This window comes from Oreochromis aureus, linkage group 19 (genome assembly GCF_013358895.1).
Source record: "Oreochromis aureus strain Israel breed Guangdong linkage group 19, ZZ_aureus, whole genome shotgun sequence".
NCBI classification, from domain to species: Eukaryota; Metazoa; Chordata; class Actinopteri; order Cichliformes; family Cichlidae; genus Oreochromis; species Oreochromis aureus.
In genome coordinates, this window is record NC_052960.1 from 15,693,990 (window position 1) to 15,717,063 (window position 23,074).

The following is a 23,074-nucleotide window of genomic DNA, read 5'->3' on the forward strand; positions in this document are numbered from 1 at the left end:
GCTTGTTTGCTGATGACTTGTTTCACAAGAGGTGAAACTTTATTAAAAAATGAGAGTATTGTCAGATTTTAAAAATCAGGAGGACAGCTTAAAGTGGATCAACTCTTGACTCCACACTTTACTGCTAGTATAATATTTTCTGGTGCCTCGCTCCTTGGCCAAACGTAAATTCACAGCTCATTCGAGTGCAGGCTGAAGTTTCCTACTGCTACAATGGAGTGGAAGTACTACAAAGACATTCTGTTCTCGCAGTCTAAGGTGTGGAGTGACTGCTACAGAAAACAAGCAACCCCTATTTAAATGCCGGCCTGTTAGGCAATTCAAATCAAGTGTGCTTGGAATGCAATGCAAGCGGTTGTGTGCGTGTGTATGTGTGAACGTGTGTGGTGGAGCTGTGGCACACACAGCTTTCCCTGCTAGCAGCAATGCTAACTGTTAAGCCATCTGCTCATACTTGTAAAACACAAAGGGTAACTGATGATCATGGGAATGCCACTGCACAAATCTGAACATCATAGAAGCTCTAAAAGGATAAAAGATTGAATGAGGCTCGATAAATGCCATCACTACATGCCAAAGCAGTTGATAGTTTAGCCACACTCCTAAAGTGTTGGTTCAGATAAACTAGATACGACCATGACCTTTCACTGGAGGAAAAGATGTCCGTCTGTCTCTATTATAAATAACCTCTAGATAATTTATACATGAGGTTCAAAAGTGAAAGCTAATCAATAAGCTATCAGTCTGCCCAGGGTGCTGAGGGTACTTATAGGAATTGGGAGTGTTTTCTCCTCCTTAATTCCCATCGATCAATATGTTCTCACTGGTCCACAGAAAGCTGATTTTCAGTCTGCTCTCCTTCCATCACCGGGGCATGAAAGATAGTCACAAAAATCTTATGTTTAAATCTCTAGAAGAAAAACATTTTTTTTAAAAATGTTCTTCAATCATCATTTTAAGGTTCAAAGACAATTTTACGAGGAGCAAACATGTCAAACAAAAACAAACGCAGACTTTGATGAATCAAGAGGAGCACAGATGCCCACCCAGCTGAATAACAACTGATGGGGTGTCAGTTAATGATGCTGAGAGCGGCTCCGTCTGGAACCTTGTAATAATACAACCCTCTTTTATCAACCTCTGACACTGCAAACACAGACTAATCCCAACCTTCCACTGTCCTAAGTACAGCTGTATTTATCCAAGCCTCTTGGGAACGGACGCAGTTCAGACCGCTGAAATATTCTACAAATCCAAACCAAAGATGATCGGCTTTGCTCCAAGACACGCTTCAAAGTCCACTTATGTTTTTGAAGAAACTTATTTTTTATTGCACTGGGGTAATTTCTGCACATAATTGCTATCCAAATCGAGTGACCAGTTCATGCATGAAATGTCATGATGAACAAGGTTCTGCCGCAGATTCGAATGAGTGGATTTGGGAAATTCCCACAATAAAATTAAAAAGTGCACGAGTGACAAAAAAATGAACAGGGGGACGGTGGTTTAACAGTTCACAGCTGATCTTAAACAACGGAGACGGGACTTGTTCGATGGTTCCGGGTTCCTGGACCACAAAGCATCAGTGATGTGGGACAGCAGGCTTATCTTAAGTAGTTGTGGTTGTGAAATTGCAGAGCTAAGGTCAAGGCCGAGTGGCACTGAGTGGGCACTGCTTGATGGGAGCATTAAAAAATATAAAACTCAAGGTTATTTTGTTAATGCCAGGGTTTTATGATAAAGAAAAAGAGCGAGGCCCTTCACACTTTTTCTACCGGTCTGCTAAATAACAGTGATGAAAGGGGGTGTTTGAGGGTTGGGGCTCAGTGTTGGGTAGATTGCATTAAGCCCATTGATGATAATGACTGGGGAGGAGTCCAGCAGGCAATTATAGCTCCGAGGCCATGCTAGCTGTAATGTTTTTATACCACGCTTGATTCAGAGGAGAGACTCCAGCTTAATGTTCCAGTGTCTGAGCCTGCTTTCACTGCTTTGAATAAAATAAACCTATATACTATAGTATGTGTATGTAGTAGTGCGCATATGTAAGTAAAGACTAAGAGTCGAGCCACTGCAGGCTCATTTTCCTACAAAAGAAATGAAGACATGTTGATAAACAATCAGCTGTTCAAGATTGGGTCTAAAACCGCTAAAATGCTTGGATAAAACAGGGAATCCCATGTCTGCAGCTAAGGGTGGATACTGGCAAACAATTGAAGTTCCCAGAGAATGTCACCCATACTACACCCTGACCTGACATCCTTTTCTTCTCAGACTCTATCAAACAGGCACCAAAAATCAAGGGATTTGTGGAGGCGTGCCGAAGCTGTGCCTAGCAACCTAGTTGTGACGCCATTGTCTCTATACTGAGCACTGATGAGGATAGCAGTGAATGGAATGACAAAGGAGGGAGGAATACGCCGCATCCACAGAAAAAGCCACTAGAAGAGGAGTTGAAGAGGGGAGATCCTTGGCTTGCTCCAGGGATTCATGCTGATCAACCCCAGCCAGATGGTTATGATGCTGAAAGACCCCAAACCCCCCATTTCCCCCGACACATCACCGAAGATGCATCCCAGCGATTCATGACAATGTATTTATAAATCATAGCATCCACTATATACCAAAAACACATGTACATTAACACTGTGCCCCAGTAATAGGTTTTTACCTCATCCTTCCATTTTTAAATCTCTAGTTATGATCTCACATACATGATATCACAATATAATCACAATGGCCCACATATCACAATGCAATTTTTGAGGCTAACAGTGGAAAAGTTTGCCACACTTAAATTGAAAAAAAAAAAAGCAACAACAAGAACAAAAAAGCTCTTAAACAGCGACAACATACTATGTACAAAATAAAGTCATGAAATAAAGTCGCAGACCTTAACAGACACCTTTGCTTATTACATGGTGTCTTCCAGAATAGCAAACCGAGTCTCTCACTGATGTGGTAGCACATTCACATAGGAGAAAGCTATTTTCTTCTCCTTGAGGTTTTTCTAACCTACTTTTCCCCCTGTTGAGGTCTTTTTCATTTCCATCCTCACTACTTTCTGTCCCACCCTTTTCTCTTTGTGCTTACTGGGGCAGCAGGAGTGGGGCCTGCAGAACTGCTGTGCTAAGCTTGAAGTCACGGAGCCTGGCGTCAGGGAAAAATACCAGCTGAGCTCTAATGCAAAGTTGACACACCAGGAGCTAAGGCCTGCAGCTGCACTCTGTGTGGAGTCTTTATCTTCATGCTAAAACTATTTGCAGAGAACAATACTTTAAGCGCAATACCAACTTTATTAATCGAGTATCACCAATTCATTTTTTTAAATTTACAAATGCTTGAGAAATGTACCAAGAAAACAGACTCAAGGAACATTAAGCATATTTCAAAGCAGAACAAAAATGAAAATAAAGTTGCATCCAATAGCCGCGTGTGTTTAATATCATATCTGATAAAAACAAAAGCCTATAAAAACTGAATCTACTACAGGAAAGTGTTAAAAACCTGAAGTCAGTTTCCCTTACCGGAGGCTGCTGTGAATATGATCGGCTCCAGGACTGAGAGGTAACGGGTGCATGGGGTATGGCCCTTCCCAACCCTCCAGTTTCCATAGGGGGAGACTGAGAGATCTTACGCATGTACACCTGGGAGAAAAAGAAAATTCCCTCTATTATTTTTTTTCCCTTTTCTGTTTTGTGTGTGAAATTACTTTGATATACACTTATTAACTTTCCCCACCTCAGCAGGGGACGGCTTGGCTCCCTTCTGTGCTGCAGCATTTCCGCCGCCTCCGTTTCCACTGTTTACAGAGTCCTCTGTGTCAAAGGTGGTTGCCCTGTAAGCCCTCCACGTTGTTGCAGTTTCTGTTTCATCTTCAGACCCGCCATCTGTGATTGCTCTCGTACTCCTTCCTCGACTTCCCTCGTCCACAGACATGGCGCTTTTGTTCCTCCAGGGGCTTCTCATGGTCACATTCTTCATATCTGGCAAACTGTCTTCGTGTGACGGTTGGCTTTGCCGTTGGCTTCTCCAGCTGGTGACGGTGGTTGTGCTGCTGCTGCTCTCAAATCCTGATTCTGTGTCGTTGAAGTCCGAGGAAGTGACGTCCGGGGACTGGAGGCTAAAGTTGCTGCGCTGGCAGCACAGGTGGCTGGTGGTGGTCTCCACCCTGGAAGTGTTGTGGAGTTTAGACCTTGATGATGAATCACTGTGGCTGTGTGGCCCACAGTCTTGGTCCTGGCATGGCCGCAAAGTGATCTCACTCTTGGGTATGGAGATCTCATATGGGACGGAAATACTGCCGTGATGGTCAGTGTTTGGGCCTGGCAATATAAATAAAACGACATATTTATACAGATGCAACAAGCTGACAGTACTGCACTGTGCTTTAAAATATCAGTTTTTGGGGGGGGAGGCAAAATTAATCTCGGTCCAACACTTTGGCTCAGGACAAAAACAAATGACATCCTATCAGCTTAAGTTTGTGTTTAATACTTGTTAGCAAATATTAGCATGTCACTAGGCTCTCTTTTCTTTCCCCTCATCTGTAACCAGTCAAGGCAGGTGGCTGCCTATTCCTGAGCCTGGTTCTTCCTGTTAGAGGGGAGTTTTTCCTTCCTACTGTCACCAAGTCTTTTCTTGTGGGGAGGGGGTGGGGGGGATTGTTGGGATTTTCTGAGTTGAACTGAATAAAGATGATCATCTAAGGGAACACAATTTCATTCTGCACAGAAACAGGTGGTTCTGCCGCCAACATGACTAGGGGTTAATTACATTAAAAACACCCAACCCTACAGAAGAGAAAAGCACATTTACAGACTGCTACAAAAAACCTTTACCTTTACTAAGGTTTAATATTGGAGAAGCAGATGCTGATGACTGATAGACGTTCACCTGGCACCACTTTCTGGACATCATGATGATGCATGTGGTGCTAGAACCCTAATGAGAACTTTTCTGACTAATAATGGGGCTTATAGCATGTTTAATTACCCTAACAGCCTGTCCAAAAAGTGTGCTACAGTTTTGTGAGTGCTGCAAGTTGTGAGCACTAATTAGAAGGTTTCTAGTGACAACAAATAAAAATCTTGTCTTTACTGTACTATTTAGAATTAATATCTAGATCCTGTCCTGAAAAATGCAGTATAAGTTACTAGATCGTTCTAAATTGTTGACACGTACCTATAACGATGTTACTGGTAGATGTGTGGCGTTCTTTAATAGGCGCAGGTTCACTGGACACACTGCTGCTGCGACTGCTGGTTCTGGAAGAGCTTGGATCATTTGGGTAGATGGTTATACTACTGGTGATTTTATTAGTAGTAGTCACTATTGGTTTGGTCGAGATCTTGGGTTTCCCATTTGTAGGCAAGGGTTCTGAAATCATTACTTCCTTTCTGTCAATTTCAACAATAGCAGGCTTGATCACAGCTCTTGACCTCAGTGCCTCTCTAGGACTGCATACTCGTTGGATTTCAATCCCTGCTGGAGTATGCATGGGTCCCTGGTGACCTCCCTCAGCTACCTGTGACCGGCTGTGCAGCTCTTCATCAAAGGAGCTCCTGGAGGAGGAACCCTCTGAATGCGAGTCCTGGACTTGAGGGTATCTAGAATACCTGGAGGTTACAGTCCTACTGCTTACGGTTGTGCTAGCTGCCTCAGCTGCTTCAGCTGTAGGGTCCAGCTCAGATGGCCTTGATCCAGTAGATTCTGTTTCTGAGGCAGAAGAATGACCCTCTGACCCCTGGTCATTGGGCAGCAAGGGATTGATGTGAGATCTGTAGGCTGTGTATGAGCCATTGGCTTTGGATATAGTAGAAATAGAAGAAGATACAGATTCCTGAATCTGGTCTGCTGGTTCCTGATCGGAGACGGGCACCGTTTCCTTCTCTAGAGCAGAGATGCTATTCATGGTAGTGGAAGTACTGTCAGACACGACATCAGAGTTGTTAGATTCACTGTCACTACCTACATACAGTTTTGAGAACTTTTCTCTGCTCTTCTTGATGTCATCTGTATGCTTGTGAGCTGTCCTTAGTGGCTTCTGGTCATTAGCTGCGGGAGGGTATCGACTAAGGACGGACATCTTCTTGGCATCACTAGAAGTTGTATTCACAGAGCTGTATGTGGTTCCTCTTGGCTTTTCCTCAGCTCCTCGCACTGTATCTCGTATTCCATTATCAGATGAATTTGTGGTAGTTGTAGTTCTGGGTGTCCTTCTCTTTAGAGCAGGACTGAGGGCTCTCCTCACTGACTTGGGAGAACCCTTCTCAGAGTTGCTAAAATCTTTGTTCCAAGATTTATGCTGAGGAGATAAATCCCTGTTCCTATGTTTTGGGGAACTTGGCTCTGGGACAGTTGCTGCACTTCTATATTTAGGCTTTTCTTGTCTAAACCCTCCCTTCAGGATAGTCTCTTCATTCTCAACTTTGCCATTTTCAATGACCTTAGCAGTGCTGCTTCCATTGCCGTGTTTATCCAAGTTACCAATTCCATTTCCTCCGATTCCGCCTTTTCCACACAGCTGCATCCTGAGGTGTTCCACCTGCTCATTTAACTTTCGAACTCGGTCCCTTTCTATCTGGAACTTCTCATGAAGTTCGCCATTTTTGGACTCAGAGTTCTTCAAATCCTCTTCCACAATCTCCAACTGCTTGAGGCGGTTCTTCAGTCGTTCTACCTCCTGTGTCAGCTCCTTTACTTTGTTGTCCTCCTGCGAGCCTTCAAGACCGCTGTTTTTCTCATTCTCAGACAGCTTTGAGTAGTCAAGGCTCTTCTTCCGTCCAGCCAGCTTACTCGTTAAGAGCGCTGTGGATGTTAGCTCATCTTCAATTCTTGAGCTCATGAAATCTGCTCTGCCAGAATCCGTTGACATGCCAAAGCGATTCTTCTGGTGCGCCAGCTTTTCTTCCAACTTCAGAATGGTCTTCTCATCTTCTCTTTGTTTCTCTAGCAGCCTATTACGCTCATTCGCAAAGGTTTGGGTGAATCCCTTGAGCTTTTCAAGCTCCATAGCCAAGGCCTGCTCTGTTCTCTCCAGCTTTGTCTCAGACCCCTCCACCTCTTTCAAACGGGCTTTTAGTGTCTCCAACTCAGATGAGAGCTTCTTGGTTAAGTTTTTCTCCTCATTGAGGCTAAGGCAGAGCTGGCTGCAGTCAGACTTGCTTTTCCCAAAAGCTTCTTCCAGTTTCTCGAGTTCAGCCATCCGTCGCTGAAGACGTTCTATTTCTGCCTTTAGCTCTTTCGTAAGGTTTTCCTCCTCTTCCAGTTTCTCTCTGACTGTGCGGCAAAGATCCTCAGCTTTACGTACCTCCTCATCTTTCCCCTGGATCTTCAAGAGACGTTTTCTCAGGGCTTCCACATCACCGAGCAGGGACGAGTTACTTCCCTCTGCCTGGATAATTTTATCCTGCAGAGGAGAGAGTACAACAGTTCTTTTCATGTATTGCATTTCTTTTTCTCTTCATTCATTCTTGTGAAATGCACAAACATACACAACTCTCCACACACTGTCACAACTACTTACCTGTAGGTCAAGAAGCTCATCCTCAGACTTCTGTAGCTTGTTTGTTGCTTCTTCCAGTTCATCAAGTCTTCGGCCAAGACTCTGCAGCTTGTGCTTCAGGTGGCGATGGGTCATGTCTTTATGATCCGACATGGTTCCAGATTTCTTTCTATTGTATCGGCCAAGTTTCTATGTTGTCCAGATTATCTGATGAAAATCTGATGGGGAGTCCACATCTGTGCCGTTGTGCTCCCAAGTTCTTTAGGCTGTCAAGGAAAAGCTCCTTTTTCTTGTTAGGCTGTTCTGATTCGTTTTACCACCGTCTCTTTAAGACTTCAAAATTCCCTCAGAGTGGTTTTCAGCAGACAAATCTGTCATCTGTAGGAGGCACAGAGAGAACACTTAGTCATCTCTAATTTCACAATGACAACCATTTGTATTCTCAAACGTAACACAGTGAGTACAGGAAGTAAGTCAGAGAACATAGAAATTAGCTCACTGAACCTTGTGCCGCACGCACATGGAGACCATATAAGGACAGGCCACACACAAGTCATGTATTATAAACACACATATAGACATTATTTATATATAAATCAAACCTAATTCACAATTACAGGATTATATAACAACTGCGCAACATAATGAGAAATTGTTTTTTCTGAATAACCATAAAGTCAGCCCATCTTTTCATATTTGAAAAATTGTGTCAAAAATACACTTCCTTACTTTGATGAGCAAACATAATCCATAACTATGCCTCCCTTCCCTTTTGCCACTAAACTGCCATACAGTTCATCTTGCCCATAATTTAAAGGATGCGAGTGGATGACAAGGTTTTTAGTACATCTCCACATGCTCCCACACCCACACAAACAATGCTGAGTCCCTGTTCTTGATCCTGTATCGATTCTTGCCTGCTTGCTTTTGCTGACAGCGGCATTTCTCAATAACACCAACCTCCTCCACTACATTACCGGTCTGTCTCAACACTACACCAGTCATAGTCCATTCAGACAGTAACGATTAAAAAGAGAACACTGTGACAAGGAGGTTTTGATTGTCTCCAACATAAGTGCAGATTAGACAATTAAGAATTAATGTCTTGCAAATTGGGATATTTACGTCACTGTGTCTTTCTGTTGTTAGTACAAAGATGTAAAAAGGGGGGAGGGTGACATTTTCACAACCATTAGAGTGTGAGTCCTAACTGCAAGCTCAGCATGGCTCAGTGCGATGAGAACACAGAATATTAGCACATTACAGTCTGACTGTAGGCAGAGTCTTGGTTAATCTAACTGTCAACACACTTAAGTCAATCATGTCCAAAGCAGTGAGTTCTCCTGCTCGTGCTTCTAGACCCTGTTACGTCCCTTCCCCCCCCAATGATTCTGACTGGAGGGGAAAAAAAAAAAAAAAAAATCGACCTAAGGGTAGGACACAACATCATCATTTATTAATCCCCTGACAATCAGCAGTCTCTCTTCTTTACCCCGGACTCAGCTCAGGCAGCCTGTCTGAAGCTACACACCGCAACATAACAAGACTACTACAGTTTGCTTTTGAAGTAGATAACTTTTACTGCTGCAAAACATCAACCAGTGCAGTAAATTCACCAAACATATTTCACCTCTTTGAACCATGTACGTAGATGGTATACAGTATGGTAAAACATGTCGTAGTGGTTTGCGCCAAGACAGAATAATATATTTTCTATAGATTCAGATGGTGTAAAAAACCCAAACTGCTCAGCCCACAGTTCATTAAATGTCTTGTTGAACATAAACTAAAGCAGTAAGCTTTGAAAGCAAAAATTACTTAATGACAAAGCACAATGTGGACTCAAAGGCTTTGGCTGTAGGGTTTTAATTATTTTTTACTTTCATGAGGTCTAGTGGTTTGGTAATCTTCTCTCTGGTGTAAGACACTGAGGAAATAAAGAACATGGGCTTAGTATGAAGGAAGACAAATGGGAGAATTTGGAGCGAAAACTGCTAGCCTAGCTGTCTATTTGAATGCCAAAGCACCTTACTCTATAAGTCACTTTTGATGCACTGACATTGCTCAGCTGTGGCTTGTTAAGTGAGCTGTAGACCAATTTATCTCTCTTGTCTAGAGCTAGTCGCTCTATTCCAAAGCTGTCCTGACTGATCCCCTTCCAGCAGAGTAAAATTACAGAGAAATTCCCATCGATCTATTAAAAACAGAGAGCAGACACTCTGACAAAAATATTTAGGTTCAAGACAACTCTGTAGACTTCAGCACAAAGCAGGAAAGATAAACCTAGCGAAAAACAAAAAGAAGTCCAGTAAATTACAATCTCTGTGCCTCAGGCTCTAGACCGCAAAACTAGGTAGAAATCTGTCCAGTTTGGTGACCCTATGATCTTGACCACATTTATTATTTTATCTTTAACTTTATCTTTAACATAATCCCAAATCCTGACTTAGTGTTCAAATCTGGTCCCGAAAAGCAGCTCCGGTTAAGCCCTGTCCTGCTTAATAAATGTGTTTTGCTAGATCCAGACACTCCTGTCTTGGCAGGCTGCCTACCTCTCCTCTCATTCACTCTTTATTTCATTGCCAGTTCTCTACCTCCCTCTCTCTCCCTCATGTCTCCCCTTCATCTCTCTCTAACACGCACACCAGCACGGCCAACAGAACGCTTTCAAGGGGTGGCAGTGCGTGCAAAGTGACTCTGGCAAGGGCCTGCTTCTGCCAAACCAATCAACATACATGATTCACTTATGGCAGGCCTGGGGCCTCATTATCCATGTTCAGGACAAGACAAGAGGGAAATAAAAGGCTAGTGGGTGAAAGGCGGAGAGCAGAAACAACATGAGGAAAAGGGGGGGAAGCAAAAAAAATGAGCACTAAAGAAATTACTGTATGAATGAATGAAAAAGAAGAATCCAAGCAGTATTTAGTTAAAGACCATGCATTCCTTCTTTTGCAATCCAAGATCCAGATCAGATAAGCACTTTTAAAACTCCATTTATGTCTCTATATTCCTTTGTTTTTCGACAGCTGGCTACTCATAAGTCAGTAGGATATTCTGTACAGCCAAGAACATGAAAACATGCTAAAGCGAGGATAAAGAGGGAAGGAAGTAGGGCAGGAGTGGGGCTGCTGAGGTATTCTGAACTCAGCTCCAAGTTTCATTCCCCTGTTCTGTGCTTTGTTTGACAATTATGGAAAACCTAGATGGGGGCAGGAGCTTTGAGGCAGGGAAACTGACCCGTTTTATGCAGACACATTCCTAATGATGGACTAACCAGGGCACTGGCAGTCCCTCATGCTACCTTGTCTGCTCGTATCCAGGACACTGACAAGCTGTCCTTGGCCAGTTCTCTCTTTTCGCAGAAGTGTATTCCTAACTTGAACACGGTTTATAAATTACAGCCCAGACACAAAGAGTATATTTAAAAGCCCGTCTGCTCGGATGATCAGGTCAATCGGGACAATTGGTAACCAGATATTTCAGTCATTGGTTTCTGAACACATTCCTCCCATTCATTTTCTTTCGCAATGGTTGCATTGTTCTGACTATGTGACAAACCTGTGTAACTCCTGCAACTATCTGACCCAATTCTGATATAGAACTGTATATGAGGAGAGCGCTCATCCCGTCACTATATGATGCCGGCCTCTTCCACTTCCCTGAAACGTGGACAGGATGTCCACTACTTGACCTTCATGCTCTATTTTGCTGTTGTTACAAAACTGAGGGCACGGAAACTGTTGATTGCAACATGAGTTCAGCGAGTACCGTAAACGCCATCTGAATAAGTCACTGAGGTTCTTTGGAAATAGAGAAAAGTCAGAGAGTTGGTGTTAAAAAGGACAAGAATGAATGGAAGGTGGTTCCAGTGAAATGGGGATAGCTGTTGGAAAGAAAGGAATAATAAACCAGGAACATGTGAAGGTAAAAACCCAAGGTCACAGTGTTACTGATACCAAGGCATGACTGAATTACCAATCAATTCAAGCAGGCAGTTACCTTCAGCCCTCAGGGTATAAGGGATTCAAGTGAAACACCGTACTCCAGTTAGTTTTGTAATTAAAATAAAGATGATAAAGAGCATTTAATCATTTTAAGGATTTTAATGAATTTATTATGCCCTGTGATTTTAGCATGTTAGATTAAGTAATCAAGAACAAATTCCACTTAAAGCCTAGTTAAAAACTGTCCGATCCACTGCAAACATTGGCCTACAAGCTTATCAATTCCCTTTCTTAATGCCAGCATGTTTTCGGACAGCTCTGAAGCCACACAGGACATTTTTTTCCCATTCTGAAAACTGGTCAGGTTTTAACAAAGTAAATTGACAAAGAATTTGACCAGGAAGTGAAATGGTCAAGGCATTGTCATCAATACACATGAACAATGCACGCACAACTGTAGCAGAGACCATTCTTTTTTAAAGCCATCACAGTCTTTAAACCTGTGCCTCCAATGGGCAAGAAAGGTCCTAACTGTAAGTTGCAAAGTGCAGAATTAAATGTGCCAATTTCTGCAACCAAATGGCAAGAAGTTGAACAGCTTCTTCTATCTTAACAATTGAGCCACTGTAGGGAATAAAGCTAAAAAAAAGCATAATTTTTATATTAAACAAAGGGAAAAATTGGTCAATTGTAAAAATTATAGTAACTATTTATTTCCTCGCCTAGGTTTGCACCAGCGTATTAGTAACCCAGCAGCCCAGCAGGCCTAAGCTGCATCTCGCCGTTTCTGTGTGTAAAGCTCCACATGCACAGCCCTGCTGTCATGTCTGCCCATTAATTAGCGTCACTGCTCATGGAAAGGTCTACATAAATCAAGTGTAACATTAAACATACATCAGCTAAACTTTCCAATGGATCTTCAGACTGATGATGATCAATTTCTGAGCAACGAGGAACAGAAAATAAGAATCAGTCCAGTTCAACAGACGAATGAAGATGCAATGGAAGGGCCGAACAATGATGTACGAGAGAAGAGGGTGAGAAAAAGAAGCGGTGAAAGCAGAGGGGCCTCCCGGGACTACTGTTGTTCTGAGGAGTCACAGAACAGCAGAAGGATATACAAGTAAAACTTTGTAGAGGAGGTCCATGCACTCTCCCTGTGCTCACACTCACACATACACACACACCAAGGTTACAATCATACACCATATCATTAAGGCTTTAGCCACTCTCTTCCTGCCTGCCTGCTGCCTTCAGTACATTCTGTTCTCTCCATGAAAAAGAGAAGGAAGGAAGGAAAGAAAAAAAAAAAATCACCTCTCTGTTGCACTTGACATTGGGTTGGAACTTATGGGCCTGAAGCTTCTCTGCCTCATACACGGTAGTTAAAGAAGGGCTCCAGTCCAATCAAAATGCCTCAACCACATCTTCATGTAGGGGGGTTGTTGCCAGTTTGAATATTTAAATGTGTGACATGTATCGTGTATTTTGTGTGTCCTGTGAGTGAGTGAGTGAGTGAGTGAGTGAGTGAGTGGACAACTGCAGTGGAAGGATGCTGGCGCAGCAGTGGAAGCCACAAGATGGTGGAGAGACCTGATGCTTGGCCTGCATTTTTCCGTTTTTCCAAGAAAGAGAAAACCGACATCCCATAATGTTTGGTTTCCTGTGCTGTCATGTTGCTTTTTCTCCATTTCTTTCACTCTTTCAGTTTTGCACCACTTCTGGAAAAATGGTGAAGAAGTGAAAGGCAGTGTTGCACTTCAGCAGAAAAATGGATAAGGAGCTAAGGTCGGTGTAGCTTGTTCAATAGAAAAAGCTGAAGTGGGATGGGAATAGAAAGTTGGATTTTTCCTTAAGCGCCAGAGTGAAATAGCAATTTACAGTATAAGTACTGAAATGTGGTGAAATAGTGGGTAAAGAGAACGTCGTCTCTAGTAGAAAAATAGATATGTTTATGTAAGGGGACATGGCAGTTAACCACAACCATAAAGACAAAGCAGATGCTGTCTGTATGTCAGGAGAACATCACTTAATGTTAAAACACATCTTAGTGATGATTTTGTGTCCCCTTAAAACAAGGTAAGGTGATACGTCAGGGTTTTTTTTAAGATTGGTAGATGATGGAATTACTCAGCAACTGTATGAATTTATTTTTTCTTAAGATGTAAAATGAAATTCAACTTGCACAGACTTTGGATAGTGTGAAAAACCAACATTTGTTAGTTATAGATGGAGAGCAACAAAATTTGTGTGCACACACACACACAAAGGAAAGGACAGAAGAACAGAAGAAGTCTAAAAATGCATAATCTGCCATCTGTCACACTATAAAAAGGGTTAGAGATATCACCAGAACAGATACTTATGTTACCTTTTAATACCAAAATTCATAAAATGGGATGGTTTTACTTTTGTCCCCTAGTAGTGCAGGTACGATAGATTAGAAAAATTAATAGTCTGATACTAATTAATAATAATAAAATACTATCAGATTAGAAGCATCTTTAAGACTGACACCCTGGCATTTATAAGGACTTTCGAGAGGTCAGTAAAGCTCCCATTTCAACAAGACTGAAGTATTACACAGTTGTCATAACTGTTAACGTGGCCAGCAAACAGATTAATGCTAGCCATGTAACTATTAGCAATTACCCACAATAAATCTATTAGGTCATCATCAGTGGCTTTGGCTAGTAATAAAACAATAATATTAATATTGAAGCTAAACAGAAAATGCTATCAGTCATAACAGACAATTATTTTAACAGAATAACACAATCAATTGTTCATAAAAAGTGTTATGTTTCTCTTAAAGTGCCAGATTGAAGCTGAGAAAAGTTTACTGGCAACTAGACAGAAACAGGAAATAAACAACACTGTAGCAACTTTAACATTTGTATCGACAATTATAGTTCAAATCTTTGTTTAATCAACCCCCCACCCCCCATTACTTAATTTTATCCCCCTTGGTATCAAAAATTGCATCGAGTATTTTTCTGAGTATCAGTATCAGGTCTGTCCAGCTGAAAGGTGGTCAAAAGTTATGCTTAAGGTAAGTAAAAGTTCTGCTTGTGACCAGTCTATGGTTGTGACCCACATTTCTCAGTCTGTCAGTTTTAGCTTGAAAGCTTTGGTGAAAAGTAACCATCCTCTTCCCTGTGAGCCTAGTAACCCGTACCCATTTCTAGGTCTCTTATCCCCTCCCCTCCCCTGTCGGTCTACATCAAGGGCCTTGTTGCTGGGGCTTAAACCACCACTACACTTGTGAGGATGGGCATGATAAGTAGATGAGAGGGAGGGGAAAGAGGGAGGATGTGGATGAGAAAGCCCACAAGAGGTGGAAGAGAGGGTAAGACAGATGTGGCAGGGTGAGTGAAAAAAAGCAAAAGGAGTTGTCAGAGTCGTTGGAAGAGTATTACTGTTCCAAACATGTACTACATTTTTGGCTTCTCTGGTTATGACCTGATTGAAGATGTGCCTTTGAAGAGATTGAATTCAACTCAAAGCTCCCAGAGCTTTTTTCTTTGGGCTCTGCTCCTAATCTTTATGGCCAAACAGTGAATTGTAGCATGTTTTCCAATAGAAATAAGGATTACATCCACAAGCCACCGTTGCTGCAACACAGAAGGAGAGAAGCAGGAGAAGCAGGGGAAGTATATTTGATGCTCTATTTAAAACTCAGCACCCGAAAATACTAGCCAGTCAGTAGCTAACTTGTCCTCGGGCAGATCTGCAGCCAAGGAGATCTGGAGCAACTTAAATCTAGTCAGTTCAACAGAAACACAAAATATCTCAAAAATGCATGGATTCTTTGATCCCCAAGAGCACATGGATATTAAAAACCCAGAGCTGTCTCTTTACTTGCTATAAATCAGTGTCAGTGCTGACAAATTAGAAGAATCAGGCCTACTCTGATCAGGCAGCTTCTAATAAAAAAAAAAGGCCACAATGATACATCTGCCAACTGGCTGACTGGCTTCTCCAAAACTACTGGTCAGTTTATACTTCAATTCTGGGCTGTGGTTTCAGTTCATACCTCGGTTTTTCTTTAGAGGGGAAGAATAAAAACAGGGAAAACAAAAAAATCTCTTTACTGCAGACCTGATAAATTGATCATAATCAGATCAAAACAAAAAATATATTTTCAGTTCACTCGTTACGTGAATGATCTTCAGGAGGCACTTTTTGTAAATTCTTGTGTTTATAAAAAAAAAAAAAAAAAAACAAGTCTAACCTTCTTAACTCAAGCTAACAGCAGAAGAAACCACTAGTATGACTTTATGTCCGCTGTGTAATGTGCTGTAGGGATATCAACTGAAGCTGAACTAGAACCGGGCGGTACTTTCATTTCAGTTCCACACAGTGCCACAAGACAATCAATGTAACCTTTACTTAACCGGACAAGCCATTATTTTCGATGGTGACCTGCTAAAAAGGCAGAGGTCTGTGGGGAAATGGAGGTACAGCTCAAGTTACATTTCAAAACGCCCATTGGCAAAACGCTACCCCCAACTGATTAATGTTTTCATTAAACGCTAAAGAAGGTAAATGCGATAGATAGCTTTGAACATTACAGCTTTTACCATACTAGCCTTCTTTAGCCCGGCACATGCAGGTCCACATGGGTATTAAGATCCAGGAAAGCTAAACTGAGGATGTTTGAATCCCATTTCTGTCTCAGCTTCAGAACAGATTCAGTATGTTGAAGAATTGCTCAAAATATGTAGTCCTTCACAAAAAGCATTCAGAAAATGAGCTTTAAAGTTAACTGCTTTGTGTGCATCAACTCATATCCATAGCCTGCCTATTTGTCAGTGAGCTTAATATCCTCATCAACTGGATCATTATCAACTCTATAAACTTTGCTCATGTGGTACATTCTTAACATGAAGAAAACATAAAGCGTGGCACACTTGTTCCCAGTCCAACTTTTTGATTGGTAAAGTCCTTTGATACTAAAGACTAACTTTCAGACACTCTGATAGACATCTGTATAACCCAACACATTTCTTTGTCTTGCTCAATCATCTAGGCAAGTAAATCCCAAAAAGTTGATTCCGTTCATCTGGATGTAGCATTTTCAGTGGGAGATACGTTAGCTGAAACTAGCCCACTGAACAAACAATGGGCTGTGAGGTCAGTTCCTTGATCATTAATATGCAAATTGTCATGACCATTGATCAACAACCAGTGATCGAAGACCATTGATCAATGACAAGGAGTACCATTAAACACACACCCAGCTGAAGAGAACATATACTTTATTTTTCCCAGAGTTAGAAAGTGCCTTAAATTGCTGACATATGTAAATAGCTGTGTGTATGGACACTTGTATTTCAGACAAAGGCAAGCTTAGCAAAACCTTCATTTTGATGTTCTGGTTAAAATTTATGTCCCATTTGAGTTGCCGCATAGTTCGAGAAATATTTTCGTACTTCTAATGAATTATGTCCTTAGCATGTTATCCTCCATGCTTGGGTTCAGAGGTCACCAACCCCTCCAAATAGCACTCCTATGTGTCTCTTATGGAGGAGGCATTGTTATGAAGAGAGTGGATTCTGCTGCTGCTGATTTATCTGTGATACTAGCCATTTGCCATTAAACACGACATAAATAAAAATAAGTAAAGAAGAGATGGCAGAAACACCCTTCAGCCATGTTGTGAGCATTGACGTTACATAGTTTGTCCACCAGAGGGCATTTGAGAACGTCCCTGATGGAAACACAAACATCTAGTGCCACTAACACAACAACTAGTTGATGTGAGCGGTGTTGGGGAGAGTGTAAATAAGTAAATAACCACACATAACAAATGTTAAGAAATGCATTTACATCTCATGTGTCTTAAAGAAACAAATCAGCCGATAAATCTGTTTTCAAAATAATGATAATAATAAAAAACTGGTGTCAGTATCTGTCCCACAAATCCTATATTGGTCGGACTCTAAAGTAAACTGGCGGACGACGTAGAAAATCAAAGTCTACGTTTGTTGACAAACAGTGCGGTTGTTGTGGAGCTAACAAATTACAATAAGGAAGCATAATAGAATCCTATCTGATAAGGTAGTAACAACCAGTTTCACAACCATCAATCCAATGGACTCATTGCCTCCAAGCATGACAATTCCGCTAATAAACCCTGGGATATTTTTCGGGAAGCTGCCAATTCCAAAACATTGACTCAGATACATGGCAACGGAGCTGTGCACACCTGAGTCAAACTGTGTTTAAATCCAGTTATAATACACCTTTCAGTTAATTCAGTGCTATTAAACCACTGTAATGTAGTTTAAACGGTGAATATCAAATACTCGCCAAACTGCTGCACTGAAAAGAACATATCCATTCTCTCTCTCACAAAGGCCACCAGTCTGAAATGTTAGCATGCTTGCCGACTTTTTCCTGAAGTTTTGTGTAACACATTTAACAGCTTTTAATTAAGATAATAGCAGCATGTTTTAATGCTGAAATCCATTGTAGGAATGCTTTTTCCACATGCTCCGAAATGAATTGAGGAATAGCACTGATGACTGTTTTATATCAGTAAAATCGATTAATAGCCATCCCCAAGCAACATGAGTAATGATTAAGAGTCAAGTGTCCATAAAAGGCAAGTTCAAATCTTAGTAAAGCATTCACTATGTGGTAACGAAAAAAAAAGAGGAATACAAAATATTTGTCATGCTCATGAATTTTGACCTGAAGCATTTTTAGATTTTATGGGTCAGTCTGTATTGGTGTGTGGGTGTGCCGCTCGTAGGAAAATGAAACCTCAGAAAGTCCCACTTGTAAAGTGACGGGGAGACTTTGGTCACTGTGAAACCATACCATGAAATTAGTATAAGCTGTGATTAGATCAGATGATTAGAGAACAGAAAGAGACCGAGAAAGAAAGAGGAGCTTTCTCAATAAGCTTGCATAGCATGAGTAGACATCTAATAGGCAAACCTATTCGCTTGCTTTTTTCAATCTCTTTTTTGAAACCAGTTCCGGTTCTCAAGTCACGTTAGTTTCACAACTTTCTCTCGCTCTTTGTTCAGTCTTTAAATTGCAATGGGTCATCCACGCAGTTGGTTGATAGCATAGATGACCTGAGAGCAAGGGGGCTAAAGGTCATAGCAGCATTAAAGCCTCAGCCTCGAGTATAATGAGCTGAACTGCAGTTTTGTGGTAGAATAACAGCTGTTCCAACAATTTCAGCACGCACAGGTAAAATCCTCATGCTACAATGAGCGTGTGCGAATACGCAAAGTTGTGTGTGATGATGAACTGCTGCTAAAGGAATGCGTTTGTGTCAGCGTTTAACACTGATAAGAGAACATGAAAACATCACAACATGATGACACTTGTTAAGAGACAACACTGTGTGAACAAGTGTGAGCAATGCAGAAAAGGAATGAGGTGAGGCAGACAGAAGTCAGGCGAGAGCTAGAGTCATGAATACCATTTCTTCTTTCCATATTTAGACTTTTTGAAGTTTTCAGTATTTTCTCCCTCGTCTGCTGATACAGAACTGAATCCAGCTGCTTATTGAACATTTGGAGAATCGAGCAGTGTTATTTGGTGTATGCTCTGTATTACTCTGTTTTCGTCCGCCTCATATATCAGCCATTATATATGCAGACCAGCAATGAGCATTTATATCAATCAGGCTCTATTTCACATAGAGAAGAAGAAGAAGGATACAATCTCAACTAACTGCATGACTTAAAACATCAACATCAAGATTGGAATTGAGGTTGAGTAACTTTAACTGGACACGTTACAAAATCTAAAATACTATCCTTGTGTGTTGCTATTCTGAAATACACATTACCACTGTGTTTAGAGACAGCTGGACCTACTTCTTGAGTATCAGCTGACAGGTTTCCCTAACCTTAAAAACAACAATTGCATAATGACTGAAACTAGCACCATTTCCTAACAATGACCCACAAGCTCAGTTTCAAGATCATTGAGATGCAAATTGTCATCAGTATTTACCAATGGCCATCAGTACTTTTCACAGAAAAATGGGGAATGACTGGAATCACAGCATTGTAAGAGGGTAAAGACGTACTCTTAGGCCTCGCTCCTGGGTTCAAGTGGTCGTTCCATTTCTCAAATAAATTGCCTATGAACCGCAAACCTGCAATCCTTCCTGTCCAGCATGTACAAATCCTCATCAGTTGAAAGAATGGCCACTGGCCTGTAGGTGTAAATAGACTGAGGAGTCCCAGTCTGACAATGTAGCTCATCTGTTTAGCCAGTGATTCTTTAATTTCCCAGATGTATAATTCCCTGCAATCCCATTGGCACTTAAATTCATTTACTGTATTGCTCTGTTTGTACCAAGGGACCCAACCATTGGGGTTGGTAAGTCACTGAGATGCATGTCTTGGTTGTTCTGACCCTCCGGACACATAAAGGATCAGCACACTTTTCACTATCGGACCATCGCGTGATTGCAGCCTCTCCCCAATTCTCTGAAAACAGCACTCATGGCCGCTGATTAAGGGTCATAACAATTTGCATATCAATGATTAATAAACAGATCTCGTGGCTCAGTGTTATACAGTGCTGCTGGTTTTGAGTGTTATGCAGCTGTACTGTTCATAAGGCTGAGGAAACCTGAAGTCTGCTGTGACTGAAGGAATCAGAATGGATGCGTGATGAAACGTTTCTCCCACTGAAAACGTTGCGTCCAGATGAACAGAAATCAACCTTATTACTTCATTTCTGAGGTTGTCTCAACACAGTCTGTGTCCTATCAGCAAAACGTATTGTTAACATTTTAAATGCCAGTAATTGATATTTAATTTATGCTGAAGTACAAGAGATAAATGTCCTTTCTCCAAAAAGGCCAAGCACATTAATAATATTTGATTACTATACATTATTTTCTTTCATCACCCCAGCTATTGTTCTCCTTTGTCATCAGTCTCTGCCACCATCATCTCCATTCATGTGACCTCTAAATGTCCCAGCCCCCCATTTCTGTCACTGATATCCTTCAATTTCCTTCCCTTCACCTTCACTGTATTACCCCCGCTTTCCTGCTGCACTTCTGTGTCCTTCCCCTCGCACAGAAGAGAGGAGGAAATGACAGTTGATCCTCAAAGTCTCCTGCGATTATGAATTGGAAATTTTCTGAGCGCAAGCCTTGCGGTAGCTAATAGACAACCACAGTCAATTCATTCCGACACATCAATAGCTCTTAACATACAGCCGTTCCACCTTCTGCCTGGCTGCTCCGCATCCTGTTCATTCACCGTTTTCCCATCCTAACACAGGGCGCGCACACACAGAGTTTGCTTGGCAGAGCTTGGCAGTGCTTCATCAGCCTGAGCCTTGGCATTAGCAGCCCGCTGCGGCTGAATGGAGATCTCAGTGGCTCTGTGATGAGAAGGGGGAGAAAGAAGAAAAAGAAAGACACAGGGAGAAGAGACAGAGCAGAGAAGCTCAGACAAAACAAATGTGCAGAGTGAAACATGTGCAATAATGGAAGAGAAGCAATGACAGAGAGTGACAGAGAAAAAGCAGATGAAGACGAGAGAGAGGGAGAGAAACAAGGGGAGTGACTGTATAGAATGCAGAGCAGGTAGATGACAGAGTGGATTACTGCAGCAGGAATGCAGCAGTGGCAGGAAGAGGGGAGAGAAAGAGGGAGAAGAGGAGATGTAGCAGAAGGTAAAATGATGACGTGTTTCAGAGGAGATGTGCGTCCCTGTGGGATGATGCAGTACTTACAGATCGTCTCGTTATAACTAAGAGCAGCGTGTGACTGCAGATTGCAAAAGTACATCAAGGAAAAAAAACAAAAACAAATGATAACCTAAACTAAGTGTAAAAGCATAAATCATTCAGAAATGAAAAGAATCATGCTCCTGTAAGCGAGAGATGTAAATAGGATCGGGAAGTGCCTTCAGAGTTTCCTGTTTTACTGTTTGTTTTAATGGTCTCTGTCAGTTTTAGGATTACCTTTCAGAATAATAAACATGTTTAATGACAGCTCGGTTTAGACACACAGAACACACCCTGGCCACATATTGACACACACTCTTGTGGGAGCAGACAGCAGAGGAGATTGTGATAAGACAGTGATACACACCGTGTCTGCTGACTAATCTGACGTAAGAACGCAGACACCCACACACCCACACACCCACTGAACACTGAATGAAGTTAGAAGATGATGATTCATAATAGAATGTGACCTGATCTTCATTGAAGTTATCATTTCTTGGATTGAGTTACTCACACAGCCTCCTTTACACATTTTCTGCAGCTTCTTATGAGAATTGCACAACAGTGAGGAGGAACTGTGGAACATCCTTCCTTACGAGGCCGTTTCAGTTCAGCAGGATTTTTGGGATGTCTTGAGGTCACAACATCTCAGTTGGGTTAATATCAGTAATCTGATTGTGCCATTGCAAAACGTACATTTTCAACTACACTGTGGACAGACCTCTCAACTGCTTCAGGAAAAGGGACCGCTGCCTTGAAGTTGTCCTCTAAAAAATATTTAAAACAAATTTGAGTTTAGGTCACCAAAGCAGCCCCAAACTTTGATGTCCCCTTCAGCATTCTTCATCTTTTTTTGATGTGTTGGTGCTCATACAGGTCTCGCTTCCTGTAAGCATTGCATTGTGCATTGTGTTTGATCTCTTTAATTTCAAACCTGACTCACAGTAGCTTTTGAAGATTTAGAGGTTCACTTACGTTGAGTGATCCCTCTGTGTGCTTGTGTGTTATTAGTCACACCATTTGTCCTTTCCGGTGCCCTCAGTGAATATCAAACCGCATTTAACTGGAAATTGCATTTTTTTTGCAACTGTACATGTATGTACCACTCCTGTGTTACTTTAGGCTATAGGGAAGGAAATGCGGCGCCGGCATTTGTGCCCAACAGGAAACCGACTCACAAAAGAGTAGAGGAGGGGTTGAGGAGGCGAGGAGGCAAGGAGGAGGGGGAAAAGAAGGGAATAAAAGTAGGCAAGACTGGAGGATGAGGAGAAGAAGAAGTGAAAGGAAAGATGTGAGAGTTTAACCAGACTAGCCTGAAATTAAGAAGCTGTCTAACACGGTTAATGACCTAATGCATTTAAAAACCAACTGCAATACTCTGGTAGGTTTTGAGTCAACTTCAAACTTCACTAATAAACTAAACTTCACTACTTCTGTCCCCGGAGCTGCTGAGAATGCGAGAAAACAGCTAGCTCGACAATCTCAGAAGAGGTTGATTTGGCACAACTCAATGTTGCACTCAACTAATGGTGCTATCCATCCACGATAATGTTAGTTGCTAATTACGTGACAAAGAAGAAGTGCTGCCGTATGAGCTGTAAACAGGAAAGGGGTGAAGAGAAACACCAAATAGTTTATTTTCCACTTTAGACATGAAAAAGAATGAACTACAGGATGAGAAGGAGAGCACTAAATTATAGTTGACTTTATTCACATAGACGTATCAGCCTTACAGATAAAACTATATTGGGTCATAACATCTGCCTGGGCACTCAATGCTTATTTGTGTGAAATAGTTAACAAGAACAGTGGGTTAAGAGGCTATATTAGCCAACTTCCTGATTACAGATTATGTCTTTAAAAAAAAAAAAATCTGCTTAGATTGGCAGGAGTGTAA

The 23,074-nt window shown here is 41.6% G+C and overlaps 1 protein-coding gene across 2 annotated transcripts in view; it reads right to left on the reverse strand.

The window, feature by feature from the left end:
- luzp1 (leucine zipper protein 1) overlaps window positions 1–23,074 on the reverse strand; it is a 50,178-nt gene that overhangs the window by 7,820 nt on the left and 19,284 nt on the right. For both annotated transcript variants that reach the window (XM_031748544.2, XM_039603451.1), the window contains 4 exons: window positions 7,529–7,885; window positions 5,185–7,411; window positions 3,742–4,325; window positions 3,528–3,647 (listed from right to left, as the gene is read on the reverse strand). In XM_031748544.2, the coding sequence (XP_031604404.1) occupies window positions 3,528–3,647; window positions 3,742–4,325; window positions 5,185–7,411; window positions 7,529–7,660 (3,063 nt within the window). In that variant the 5' untranslated portion in view covers window positions 7,661–7,885. The remainder of the gene's footprint in view (window positions 1–3,527; window positions 3,648–3,741; window positions 4,326–5,184; window positions 7,412–7,528; window positions 7,886–23,074) is intronic.